The sequence below is a fragment of the Cucumis melo genome, chromosome 1 (genome assembly GCF_025177605.1).
Source record: "Cucumis melo cultivar AY chromosome 1, USDA_Cmelo_AY_1.0, whole genome shotgun sequence".
In the NCBI taxonomy this organism is placed as follows: Eukaryota; Viridiplantae; Streptophyta; class Magnoliopsida; order Cucurbitales; family Cucurbitaceae; genus Cucumis; species Cucumis melo.
The window spans coordinates 35,379,784-35,392,460 of record NC_066857.1 but is presented as its reverse complement, the minus strand read 5'-3'; the positions used below and the strand labels follow the sequence as shown (position 1 = coordinate 35,392,460).

The following is a 12,677-nucleotide window of genomic DNA, read 5'->3' as shown; positions in this document are numbered from 1 at the left end:
CTCGGGATTGATTCTAACTAGAAAACTTTTGGAGGTTATTTCCATAGTTATGACTAGGTTTTTTCTTTGTGATTTCATTCGATTGGTTATTTTGATCTTAGAAACCATAGATCATTATAAACTTTTTCTTCTTAAGACGATTAGAACTCTGCATGGTCAGAAGAAAAATAGAAATACAATGTGATCTGAGTTATTATCTATCATATGGAATTTGGTTGTTCTTCCTACCAGGGAATGTGAAAACCAAGAGTAATAAGCTAGTTTGCTGGTACTGATTGATTCTCATCACCTCCACTGTGGTTATTGCCAATACTTAGTAGCTTTGATTCAGCCTCAATCATTGGAAATTAATACAAGCAATCCCAATGCACCAACCAGAATATACTGCAAGAAATACGAATAACTTGAGCACAAAACTTCAAGAAATTACCTCAACCCTTAAAGTTGAGTTAATGACAAGACTATTAGAAATTGAAGTATTCAACCTTGATAATTGGCCTCTCGGTCATGATTATGGTCACCCATCCCACATATGGTAAGAACCTGAGGATCACAGTCATGACGAGATTTGTTCTCTTAGTCAACCGGTAAACAATTTTTTGGTACAAAATCATCAAGGACAGAGAAATGAAGACATTCCACAAGCCACTTCATGAGCTTATCATAGACTTTTAAGCTAAAAAAAGCACGTGTAATCGTGTATGCACTAATCGAGTAAATGTCACTTCTTCCTCATACAATTGTAGACTTTTCAATTGTTTTAATATACACTTTTTACTGTGTGGTAGACCAAGGAGTAGGAGTTGAGAAAAATTAACTCCACTCCTTGTTTGGTCTAAAGAGTTTGTGAGTAACTCATAAAAAACATCAATTCCACGACATATTAGCTCCTTACATTGTGAGCCCCATAACCAAAGATGCATGGACATGGACACGGATACGACATGAACACGGCAATACGCCATTATTTACAAATCTAGGACATGATACGACATGGACACGTTTATTAAAATGTTCACTTTTAAAAAATATAATATTATTTTTAAAGTAAAAGAAAATTCATAGTAAATGAATTGATGCATTTATATGCTTAAAAGATTTAGTTTGATGTATTTCACACTCAAAAGTTACTATTATTGTGATATATGTGTCTTTTAATCTACTCAACGAGTGTTCTATGCATGTCTAATGCATTGTTGAACTAACAAGTGTTCAATAGGTGTCCATCGAGTATTGGAGTATCCAACATGTTAGCCAAACTATACTGCTTGTGTTTCTTAGCCTACAACTAAACTCCTCTCCTGACCTAATGACTCTGGAGGCTAAACAAAACGCCTCCTTAAGTACTTGGAGAAAATAGAAGTTGTGCAATTTTTTACCCCACAGCTCTGCCCATGATGTGGTGCCGTTGAAGCCATTGCTGACCTTGTGCATACAAGAGTCTATCATCACCGTAGTTGTTGTCTCCTGATGAAACAACACAAAGGCAAGTATTATAGAGAAGCAGAAGAAGAAAGAGATAATGAAGAAACGGCACAACTACAAAAGAAAGATCAATTAAAAACTCTTTCTAATCACAAAAGATCTATTCTATATTGTTCTACAAATGGCACCTTTTGTAAGTACATCAACTTCTCCACTATCTTGACGTTCGTGAACCTGCAGGAATGAAAAACTCCGATTAATCTGGTTGGCCCTTATGAGATTCTTGGAACAGACCAACAGCCCGACTTTGGTGGCATTCCCATTTAAAGAAACATCAAAACTAACAATTAACATGTTCTGTTTTACTTGAAGCAGATAATAATGATGGAATGAAACTACAATCAGTCTCCAAGAATCAAAGTGCACCATTCTGGAGAGAGTGTCGTGTAGTGGAACAGACAATTCATTCTTGAATGAAATTATAACACAGGTTTCAAAGGGGATTAAGATTTGATGAAAAGGTCAGTATATTGAATTCACCTTAATTACACGATGGACAATTGGAATTTCACGGCCCTGGCCAAGATAAACAACAAAAGAATACATCAGTTCAAAATAACTTTTTACGCCCTTCTGATAGCATTAAAATTGTAAAGCCTAGTATCCATAGATGAAAGCTAAAAATTATGAATTTCATGGCCACCGTGCGATGAACGTAAAAACTTTCTGTATTAATAAACTTTAAAAAAAATAAACTTCAACAAATACTTACATCAATATGAAAAACAACAATCTCCCCTGTACGAATAGGATCCTTGCTCATGTGCAGGAACAAAATATCACCCTGAACACAGTATAAATTGATATAATTAGATGAGACTGATAAGTTAGGAGAAAGTAAAAGAGAACATGTGCAGTAAGTAATGAGTATCTTTCCACACACAATACTCGTAATCCCCACACAAAGCCGTACAACATACTTCAGAAACAATAAGAGGTCAAAAGAAAAGCTACATAATGCAGCTTGAATCCCCAATCCGTCAGTAGACATAGAGTAAATTAAATCCTTTCATTTCTCTCCTAGAAAAGTCCCTGATAGCGAAAGAAACCCCAGTAATGAATCCAAGGCATCAATTATCATTCCAAAGGTTGACAGCTTGATTTTCCTCCAAATATTAATTGAACTGAGAAGGGGGAGAGGGGTGATTCCTCACTCCAACAGTTGACCAGAAAACTCATCCGATGACCATAAAAGCTTGCTCCAAATACTGTGACCATTGTCCTAATTCCACTTCCTCTATCTACAAAAATCCTTCATTTTCCTCCTTTTTCTTTTGAGAGAGTGAGAGACCTCTTCCCAATCCCTCCGCCACTTTCTATATAATGAACCTTAAATAGAAGAGTGATTTTCCTTACAATTGGGCTAACTAGAAATATATATATACACACATATCAAAAGAATCATCGTAGATTATCAGAAGTTATAAGACAAACTCACCCTCTTGAAGCCAGGTTCCATGCTTCCAGACAAGACAACAACAACAGGGGATTCACTACCAGTAATGCACATCAATGCCTTCCATATTATAAGAGCAGATGTAACGATCAAACCTGAAAGATGAACAGTTCTACTAAATGAGTTTGTACCCGGTACTCGGATCAAGAAGAAAAAAAATGGTTTCTTGAATTTGTTGGCAATCAATAACAAGCTCCATGAAACTCCCAAAGTTGATTAAAGACATACAAACAATCATGAGTTATAGGATAGAACGCGGATCAAGAACGAAAAAATGATTAAGAGAATACGCACCAAGACTGACGGCCTGAGAAAGAAGTTGACGAAGCTTAATGGATCCAATGGAGTCGAGGGTGTCAGCAATCCAACCCATTTGCGACTGAGATTTGTTAAAGCCGTCGCAGTTTTGTAAATGTAATAGCTTCTCCTCTTCGTTCCTTCTTACAGTTTAATGCTTCTGAGCCCAAAACCCTCGCTCCACCCTCTCGAAGATCAATGTCGGATACTTTCAATTTCTTTTCCCCAAACAAAATTAAAAAAAAAAAAACTTTTTTATTTTTTTATTTTTTTTATTTTTGAGCTTCATTTTAAATTAATCTTTAAATTTCAAAACATTATAATCGATATCTTATTTTTTCTAGTTTGATGAGAATATTTTTATAAATAGTAAAAGAAAATTGAAATTATTTATAGAATATAGTAAAAGAAAAACAATAAAAAAAAGTTATAATAAATTACAAATTTAATGATATTAACATAAACGATTTAAATTTTGTATTTAATAAAAACTTAGGGTTAAAAGTTTAAATTTTGACCGACATTTCTAAGTACCTAATCACGCTCTTTATAATGTACAATTTGATTTTTAAGAAAATTTTGCTAAATTTTAATAATACTTCTTGCGATAAGAATTAGCACATGACTATGTCTTTAATTTTTTTGTCTCGTTATTTAGATAAGTTTAGAGAATATAATTCGAATGTGCGAAAAAACTCAAAATAAAATAATTTAAAATTTTTATAAATAATTAAATGGGTTGAAATTTTATTTTAGTTTCCAAATTTTAAATTAATTAATTTAATTTGACAATTTAAAAAGAAATAAACTTAAATGAAAAAAAGAAAAGAAAAAAGAACTATTTATCATTTCCCTTTGTGGCAGTTAAATGAGAAGGGACATTTTGGTCATCTACCACTTCCTATTAGCGGGAAAAAGTACCTAACTTAACGACCATCGTAGCAAGAATCGTTCTTTGCCATTCTTTGGCTATTTCTCCTTTCTTTCTCTCACTCTAACAACTGGTGCACAATAGCATCCGTCCTAGCCGACGCTATTGTGCACTCCTCCCCCTCCGTTTGGTCGTTGCCGCCGCCACCGCCGCCGCACAATGGGGAAGAGACCACCGTCGGTCGACATGGAATCAATGTCCTATAACATCCACAAGCCCATCACAATAGTGCCACCGCCACCGAGCTATTATCCTCCCCCACCCAAACCATGGTTCCCATGGCTGGTGCCTCTCATTTTTCTAGTCAATGTGGGCATGTTTATTTTCACATTGTATAAAAATAATTGCCCCGCCATCACCGGAGGAAACCGCTGCCTTCTTTACCCTGAGCTTGGCCGATTCTCCTTCCAACCGTTTCATGAGAATCCCCTCCTCGGCCCTACCATCAGCATGTAAGAATAATATTATATTATTCGTTTATATGGAACATTAGGATATGGGTTTTGTGAATGGTGGATGAAATTGAATGACCCATGAAGAGAGAAAATGAATCAGGGAGAAAGAGAGAGAAAAAAAAAAACCAGAAGGGAATTTTGTTATCTGTGATGGTTGGTTTGATTTGTTTTTTCTTTGGTTTTGCAGTTTGAGAAGATATGGGGCTTTGGACAAAGAAGCAGTAGTAGAACGTGGAGAAGGTTGGCGCTTGGTGTCTTGTACATGGCTTCATGCTGGAGTTATTCATTTACTTGCAAATATGCTCAGCCTTCTCTTCATAGGAGTTCGCCTCGAACAAGAATTCGGATTTTGTAAGCACTCTCAAACAACACATATAAGACAGTGTTTGAAATGAGTTCTCAAATGTTTAAAAATACTTTTAGTTCATTCTAAATCACGAACTCGTAATTGTATTGGTTTATCAATTGTTTCACTCATCTTAGTTCTTAGCATTCATTTTCCACCTAGAAGAGGAGAGATTTTACTCATGCTTTTGCTTTTTAACATGAATTTGATTTTGTTTCACCTAGAATTTCTCAACTCACTTTCGATTATGTAACAAAATAGCACGAATATAACTTATATAATGCTCAAAATTGTTCTTAAACATGTCGAAATTAGCTTAGTTCAATGTATTTGATATAACCTAATTATTTTCTAAAGGTTGGTTCGAACTCAACCCCACAACTGTCATATCTAAGAAAAGCCAAACTCGTTTGGGATTTTATTTTTTATTTTAATGCGTTGAGATGTTTGGGTTTTTTTTATATTTTTTGTGGCAGTGAAAATAGGATGTTTATATGTACTTTCTGGATTTGGTGGGAGTTTACTTTCATCTATAAGTCTCAATCCAGCTGAAAATCCAACCATATCAGTTGGTGCTTCAGGTGCTCTTTTCGGCCTTTTGGGAGCTATGCTTTCTGAGCTCATTACAAATTGGACAATTTATGCAAATAAGGTAAAAGGTTAAAACCTTTTTCTTTTCTTTCCATTGTTCTTCAAATTTATCTCAACTTATGATTTCTTTGTCATATTATTGGAACTCAGTGTGCAGCCCTGATGTCTTTGATTCTGATCATTGCCTTAAACCTGGCAGTCGGTTTCGTCCCACACGTTGACAATTCCGCTCACATCGGAGGTTTCATTTCGGGTTTTCTCCTTGGTTTCATCCTCTTAATCCGACCGCAATTCGGATACGTTAACCACAAGTACATCCCTCCAGGCTCTGACGTGAAACGTAAATCCAAGCACAAATGTTATCAATATTTTTTGTTGATTGTAGCTCTACTCCTCTTGGTTTTCGGGTAATTAGTTCATGACTAAGAAATTATACATTTGACGACAATATATCTTTACTTTTATCGTCTTTTGTTCGAGTTTTGTTTTTCGCTAACTTTTGCTTACTTTTTATTTATGCAGATATATCTCTGGTTTAACAAAGTTGTACAGAACTGGTCCAATACAAGTATCGAAAAGCAACCGTTTCTGAAAGATAGCTTTGAATTGTTTGATCAATTTGATAATTGTGTTTCTCTCTAATGCCAAATCGATGAAGCATTTGAAAATTTAAATGAAAATGAACCTTCCTTTTCTTCTCTCTTCCTTTTAAAAGGTGTACTTATAAGATAAAAATCATTCTAATGTGAAATTTTATTTTCTTCCCACTCATAGTAGTAGAATTGTACGTAGAAAAATACTCACTTCTTTGTTTACAAAGTGAGGACTTTCCTTTTTCCTTTTCTTTTCCCTCTTAATTCTATTTTAGATTTCTGTTTCTTTAATATCTAAGATGCAATGGTTTACCCTTCCAAAATCAATGCAATGGAGAATGTAAATAGATACATCACAAATTGATGCCATTGAGCTTTAATTCATGTTCATATTCCCTCCAATGTTTTGATTTTTTTATAAGAAAGTTTGAGTATGTTTGATATTTTTAGTCCATGACACAATGTCTTAAGTAGTAGAAATTAATAAGAACATGTATCTTTATTAGCAAGAGATAAAGAGCCACTAGAAAATATTAAAAACTCGATTTACGTTTACAAAAGGTTTTGATTTTAAGTCTTTTGACAAACTTAACTTTGTTTGTTGTTTAGAGACCGACAAGTTTTTGCCTAATTTAAGATTGTTGTAGCTTTTCTAAAACAACGGTTGATGATTGAGACTTTAGAAAAGCAATGATTGGTAGCAATTTTCGGAAAAGCAAAATATATATTAATAAATAGTATGTTTTACCGAACAATTGGCCACACTAAGATTTTTCCATAATCTATTTAGACAACTCCAAACACGACTACACGTCTCAGAATTTAAAAATGACCTGATACCAAGTTAAATCACTAATTGGTCCAAGCAAGGGTTGAAAGGATTTGAACCACGAGTCTCGTGGTCATCAATACATATTTTATGTAGACATATTTTGATCATTGATCAGGATTACGATAAATTTAAATATATCAATATTTATTCTAAAAACCAGTAATATAATTTTTGAAATTTGTAAAATGGACATGGATGAAGTCAATTTAACGAGAATTTAAAATGTTCTAATCATATTTAATAAGTATACAATTAGAGTAGGGATAGTTGCAAATATAACAATTATATTCAAAATAATAAAGTATATAGCAACATTTAAAAAAAATGTTAATACATTAAAATCTGTCAAAATCTATCAATAATAGGGGTATATGACTGATAGATCATGTAACAAATGTTGGTCTATCACTAATAAACCATAAGAGTCTATCAATGATAGAAGTCCGATAGACTTTGTATATTTGTAATTTTTTTAAAATATTACTACATACTTAATAATTATTCTAAAAATTGTTATCTATTGTAATTACCCGGGTTGGGTCATTATACACTAAAATTTCCTTTTAATCCCGCGTTTAGTTAATTAAAAGAAAAATCATATAAATAAAAATAACAACGTGTCGGTTGGAATACGATGCCGTCCTTTATTATCCATTTATGAAATAGACCACAAATACCGGTAACCGGTTTGGAAGGTAATATGAATAGATCACAAAATTAAGACAAATAATTGACACGGAAATGCCCAACCAATTCCCATCTATGAAGGGCCCATACTAACACCACACTCATCCTCATAATAAATATATATATATATATATATATATATATAACATTATCTCAATATATAACTTTATCGATTTATAGAAGATTTTCGATTAAACTTCTAAATTGTAATTAGATGAATCAATTTAGATCATTTTTCAAGTTTGCTGATATTTTAAAAAATTTTATGGGTATAATTTTAAAAAGCAAGAGAGAAAATAAAATAAATAAATTATATTATTTTAATAAAAAGGAAATCGATGGCTATTCCGTGTTCACCGTCTCCTCGTGGGGGAGAGTTTGAGGAGCTTTACATTGAACTTCTTTCGCGGATCGTTCGTGTTTCTTGACTTTCTCTCATTCACACGTTTCCATCGCTTTCTTTCTCCAATTCTGATATTTTTTTTTTCTTTCTTTAATTCCATCTTCAAATCTCGATATCATATCAGATCTGATCTGATTGTCATTCCATTTCTTCGATCAATCCTCTCTCCCACTCACTCAACTTCTACTGTTTCTCTCTGCAAATACAAGTTCGTTTAATTTCCTTACTCTCTCTCTTTTTTCACTTCAGTTCGTCCATCACCTTCGTTTTTCAATCAGATCCGAAGTTGTGACGTTACACCTTCTATTACTCTCTGTTTCTGTTTATCATCTCTTAATTCTGATCCTATTATCTATTTTTGTATTTGATGATTTCTTCAGTGGATGTAACTTGTTTTCGGCTGTGTAGGTGAGAATGGAAGGTACTTCGCTTCACGGAACGCTTCACGCCACTATTTATGAAATCGACAGGTTGCATACTGGTGGTTCATCCAATGTCTTCAGCATGGTACATATCCACTTCTGGATTTAATTTTCTTTTTCTATTTTGGTTGTTTTGCCGATTTGTAGCTTTTTTTTTTTTTTTTTACTATGAGTATTTGGTTGACTTTTCTGCGTATAATTGAATGTGATCTTGATGAAGTTTTCTGATCTGTGGATGAAGTTGAATTTGAGGGAATTAGGAAAACTACAACCGGGTTGAATTTTGTTCTGAATGGATTATCATTGGTTTCCTCTGCTTCTGTATGCCATTTACTGCTTTTGTGACGAATTGCTAAAATGGTAGTGTGACCTTGCCTTTCGCATCACGTCGTAATTGCAACTATGTTTCCTGGTATCTTGTTTTGATAAATAAATTATCACACTTATTGGCTGGATATAATGGTGAAACTCCTCTGCGTTAAGTTTCTAATCGATCAAATGTTAGAAAGTTCATTGTTAGCCATATTTCTCATTCGTGAATAGTTTCTGATCTGCGCGTACTGTGAATAATTCTTTTGTTTGTTTTTTTTAAATTATGAGATTAAATAAATAATACATGATTTTGTTGCAATTTTAGATCTGTGTTTTCAGAGATTTAAATGTTCTTTCTAATATTCTTTCAAGAATATGTAAAGAGATTGTTACATTGTACATGATATTTTAAGGTTATAGTTTATGTGTAGTTGATTTGAGAATATACCTTCTTTTGGTGTGAATCAAAGTTATTTCCAACAAAATGGGCTGGCTGGAGACAAGACAACATTTATACTGTGTTAAAATGTCATTCTTATTTTTCAGCATATTCTTTTGCTTTTCTTTCATTCAAATGGTTTACTGGAGAGACATTTATTGCAGTTAAGGCAAAACTTTGAGGAGGCTGTCGGAATTGGAAAAGGACAAACCAAACTGTATGCCACTATAGATTTAGAAAAGGCTAGGGTTGGGAGGACACGAATATTGGAATCTGAACCTTCCAATCCAAGATGGTATGAATCTTTTCACATTTACTGTGCCCATAAGGCATCAAATGTTATCTTCACCGTGAAGGATGACAATCCCATTGGTGCAACTTTGATTGGGCGTGCATATGTACCTGTGGAAGACATCGTAGACGGGGAGGAAGTTGACAGATGGGTTCCAATCTTAGATGAAAATCAAAATCCTATTGAAGGGGAATCAAAGATTCATGTCAAACTTCAATACTTCAGTGTTACTAAAGATCGCAATTGGGGTCGTGGTATAAAAAGTCGTAAATTTCCTGGAGTCCCTTATACATATTACTCTCAGAGACAAGGTTGTAAGGTCTCTTTGTATCAAGATGCTCATGTCCCCGATAATTTTATTCCTAAAATACCTCTCGCTGGAGGAAAAAATTATACTCCCGCCAGATGTTGGGAAGATATTTTTGATGCCATAAAAAATGCCAAACACATGATCTACATCACAGGATGGTCTGTTTATACAGAAATTGCCTTGGTGAGGGACTCCAGGAGGCCAAAACCTGGAGGAGACACCATGCTTGGTGAACTGCTTAAGCAGAAAGCAAGTGAAGGGGTCAGGGTTCTTATGCTTGTCTGGGATGACAGAACATCAGTCGGTTTACTTAAAAAAGATGGTTTGATGGCTACTCACGATGAAGAAACTGAACGTTACTTCCAAGATACTGACGTGCACTGTGTGTTGTGCCCTCGTAATCCCGATGATGGTGGAAGCATTGTTCAAGATCTACAAATCTCTACCATGTTCACTCATCACCAGAAGATTGTGGTGGTGGATAGCCCAATGCCAAATGGAGATTCGGATAGGAGGAGAATTGTGAGTTTTGTTGGTGGCATTGATCTCTGTGATGGCAGGTATGACACACCCTTTCACTCCCTTTTCAGGACATTGGATACTGCACATCATGACGATTTCCATCAACCAAATTTTGTTGGTGCATCAATAACAAAAGGTGGACCGAGGGAACCTTGGCACGATATCCATTCCCGACTTGAAGGGCCCATTGCCTGGGATGTCTTGTTCAATTTTGAGCAAAGGTGGAAGAAACAAGGTGGGAAGGATGTACTTCTGCAACTTCGTGAGCTTGATGAAATAATTATTCCTCCATCTCCTGTTATGTACCCAGACGACCATGACACCTGGAATGTTCAGTTGTTTAGATCAATAGATGGTGGGGCAGCTTTTGGCTTTCCTGAGACCCCTGAAGATGCTGCTAGAGCTGGACTTGTCAGTGGGAAAGATAACATTATTGATAGAAGCATTCAAGACGCTTACATTAATGCTATCCGACGGGCTAAGAACTTTATTTACATTGAAAACCAATATTTCCTTGGAAGTTGTTTTGGATGGTCTCCTGATAATATCAAGCCTGAGGATATTGGTGCCTTGCACTGTATCCCAAGAGAGCTTTCCCTCAAGATCGTCAGTAAGATTAAAGCAGGGGAAAGGTTCACTGTCTATGTAGTTGTTCCAATGTGGCCAGAAGGTCTGCCGGAAAGTGGATCGGTTCAGGCAATATTAGATTGGCAGAGGAGGACATTAGAAATGATGTATAAAGATGTAATCGAGGCTCTTAGAGAACAAGGTAGCGAGGAAGACCCTCGCAACTACTTGACATTCTTCTGTCTTGGCAACCGGGAAGTCAAGAGGTCTGGAGAATATGAACCTTCAGAAGCACCAGAGGAGGATTCTGATTATTTGAGAGCCCAGCAGGCCAGGCGTTTCATGATTTACGTCCACACCAAAATGATGATTGGTAAGCAATTCTCATATATCATATATGCGTGTAGTTTGATTAACATGAATTTTCAAGGCACTTGATTCTAAATCCCTGCATCAATTTTTTTCGCCATACGTACCAAGATTTTCAATTTTATCTCTTTTTCCTTTTTTTCTTTTCTTTTTTTTTTTTGGAGGTTAAGAAGTTTAATCTTTACTTTTGATATACTGAATAATATGCCTTAATTGTTCAAACACCACGATCGATGATTTTCCATGGGATTTTTATAAAAGCATTTATGAGGTTTTAACAAACTATAACGGAGTTAAACATCTACTGCAGTTGATGATGAGTACATAATTGTTGGATCGGCAAACATCAACCAAAGATCCATGGATGGTGCAAGGGACTCCGAGATAGCAATGGGCGCTTATCAGCCCTATCATCTCTCAGCTCGTGAACCTGCACGTGGTCAAGTCCACGGATTCCGTATGGCTCTATGGTATGAACATCTCGGTATGCTTGATGAAACTTTCCTTCGTCCAGAAAGTGAAGAATGTATTGCAAAGGTAAACAGAATTGCCGATAAGTATTGGGATATGTATTCAAGTGAATCACTTGAAAGAGACTTGCCCGGTCACCTCCTCCGCTATCCGGTTGGCATATCCAGCGAAGGAGAAGTCACCGAACTCCCAGGCTTTGAGTTCTTCCCCGACACCAAAGCTCGTATACTCGGTACCAAATCCGACTACCTCCCTCCCATCCTCACTACCTAAGTCATTTTCCTCCGCTAGCTGCTTCCCCCATCTTATTCCAAAGGTTATTATTCAAACTTACTTGCTAATGTCACTTTGGCTTTGTTTCTTTGCTTGAGGCTTACCCTTCAAAACACTATCCCCTAATGTAATTTTGGGTTTTTGGCTTCCTAGTTTTGGGGTTTACTAAGCTTATATAATGCAACTTTGGCTGGGTTTTTCTTGATCTTCTGCCATTTGTTTGCTTCTAAATTGACCGTCATTTCCAAATTAGCTCATCTGTCTTGTAATGTTTTTATATATTTATTTCCTTTATCATATATTTGAATATTCTCACTTAATTATTAATATGAGTTAAATTACAGTTTTGGTTGCGTTAGATTATGCTATTTATTTATTTATTTATTTATTTATTATTACCATAAATAATCAAACCATAATTATTATTATTATTATTATTATTATTTTGTTTATTTAAATGCATTGCTAAAATTAGAATTATAAATTACTAAAAAAGATAGAATTATAATACTAAATAATTTTTTTAATATTTACCTCTAGACATTTGTTTTGTTTTTTATGGGTATGTTCTTAACTTTGGTTCATGTAGGGTTGTATGGTATTTTAGTGAATATTGTGGGTATT

The 12,677-nt window shown here is 34.9% G+C and overlaps 3 protein-coding genes across 6 annotated transcripts; 2 read left to right on the top strand and 1 right to left on the bottom strand.

Annotated features, from left to right (window-relative positions):
• Positions 1-111: 111 nt before the first annotated feature.
• Positions 112-3,444, bottom strand: LOC103499792 (uncharacterized). The gene is made up of 8 exons (XM_008462886.3): positions 3,236-3,444; positions 2,924-3,036; positions 2,198-2,269; positions 1,966-2,001; positions 1,614-1,659; positions 1,380-1,467; positions 486-543; positions 112-384 (listed from the first exon to the last, which is right to left on the bottom strand). The coding sequence occupies exons 1-8, from the start codon at positions 3,312-3,314 to the stop codon at positions 334-336; spliced, it is 543 nt and encodes a 180-aa protein (XP_008461108.2). The 5' UTR covers positions 3,315-3,444; the 3' UTR covers positions 112-333.
• Positions 3,445-4,194: 750 nt separating this feature from the next.
• On the top strand, positions 4,195-6,255 carry LOC103499793 (RHOMBOID-like protein 5). 3 transcript variants are annotated; one of them, XM_051088852.1, is made up of 5 exons: positions 4,195-4,621; positions 4,812-4,975; positions 5,540-5,622; positions 5,712-5,968; positions 6,084-6,255. In XM_051088852.1, exons 1-5 carry the CDS (start codon positions 4,329-4,331, stop codon positions 6,151-6,153), a joined length of 867 nt encoding a protein of 288 aa, XP_050944809.1. In that variant the 5' UTR covers positions 4,195-4,328; the 3' UTR covers positions 6,154-6,255. The 3 variants fall into 3 exon arrangements, with proteins under 3 accessions (XP_050944809.1, XP_008461110.2, XP_050944811.1); XM_008462888.3 differs by having other exon boundaries at positions 5,447-5,622; XM_051088854.1 differs by lacking the exon at positions 6,084-6,255 and having other exon boundaries at positions 5,447-5,622; positions 5,761-5,965.
• A 1,578-nt stretch (positions 6,256-7,833) lies between these two features.
• LOC103499794 (phospholipase D alpha 1) lies at positions 7,834-12,258 on the top strand. 2 transcript variants are annotated; one of them, XM_008462889.3, is made up of 4 exons: positions 7,834-8,284; positions 8,485-8,583; positions 9,414-11,313; positions 11,620-12,258. In XM_008462889.3, the coding sequence occupies exons 2-4, from the start codon at positions 8,491-8,493 to the stop codon at positions 12,051-12,053; spliced, it is 2,427 nt and encodes an 808-aa protein (XP_008461111.2). In that variant the 5' UTR covers positions 7,834-8,284; positions 8,485-8,490; the 3' UTR covers positions 12,054-12,258. The 2 variants fall into 2 exon arrangements, with proteins under 2 accessions (XP_008461111.2, XP_016902674.1); XM_017047185.2 differs by having other exon boundaries at positions 8,037-8,361.
• The last annotated feature ends 419 nt before the right edge of the window (positions 12,259-12,677 follow it).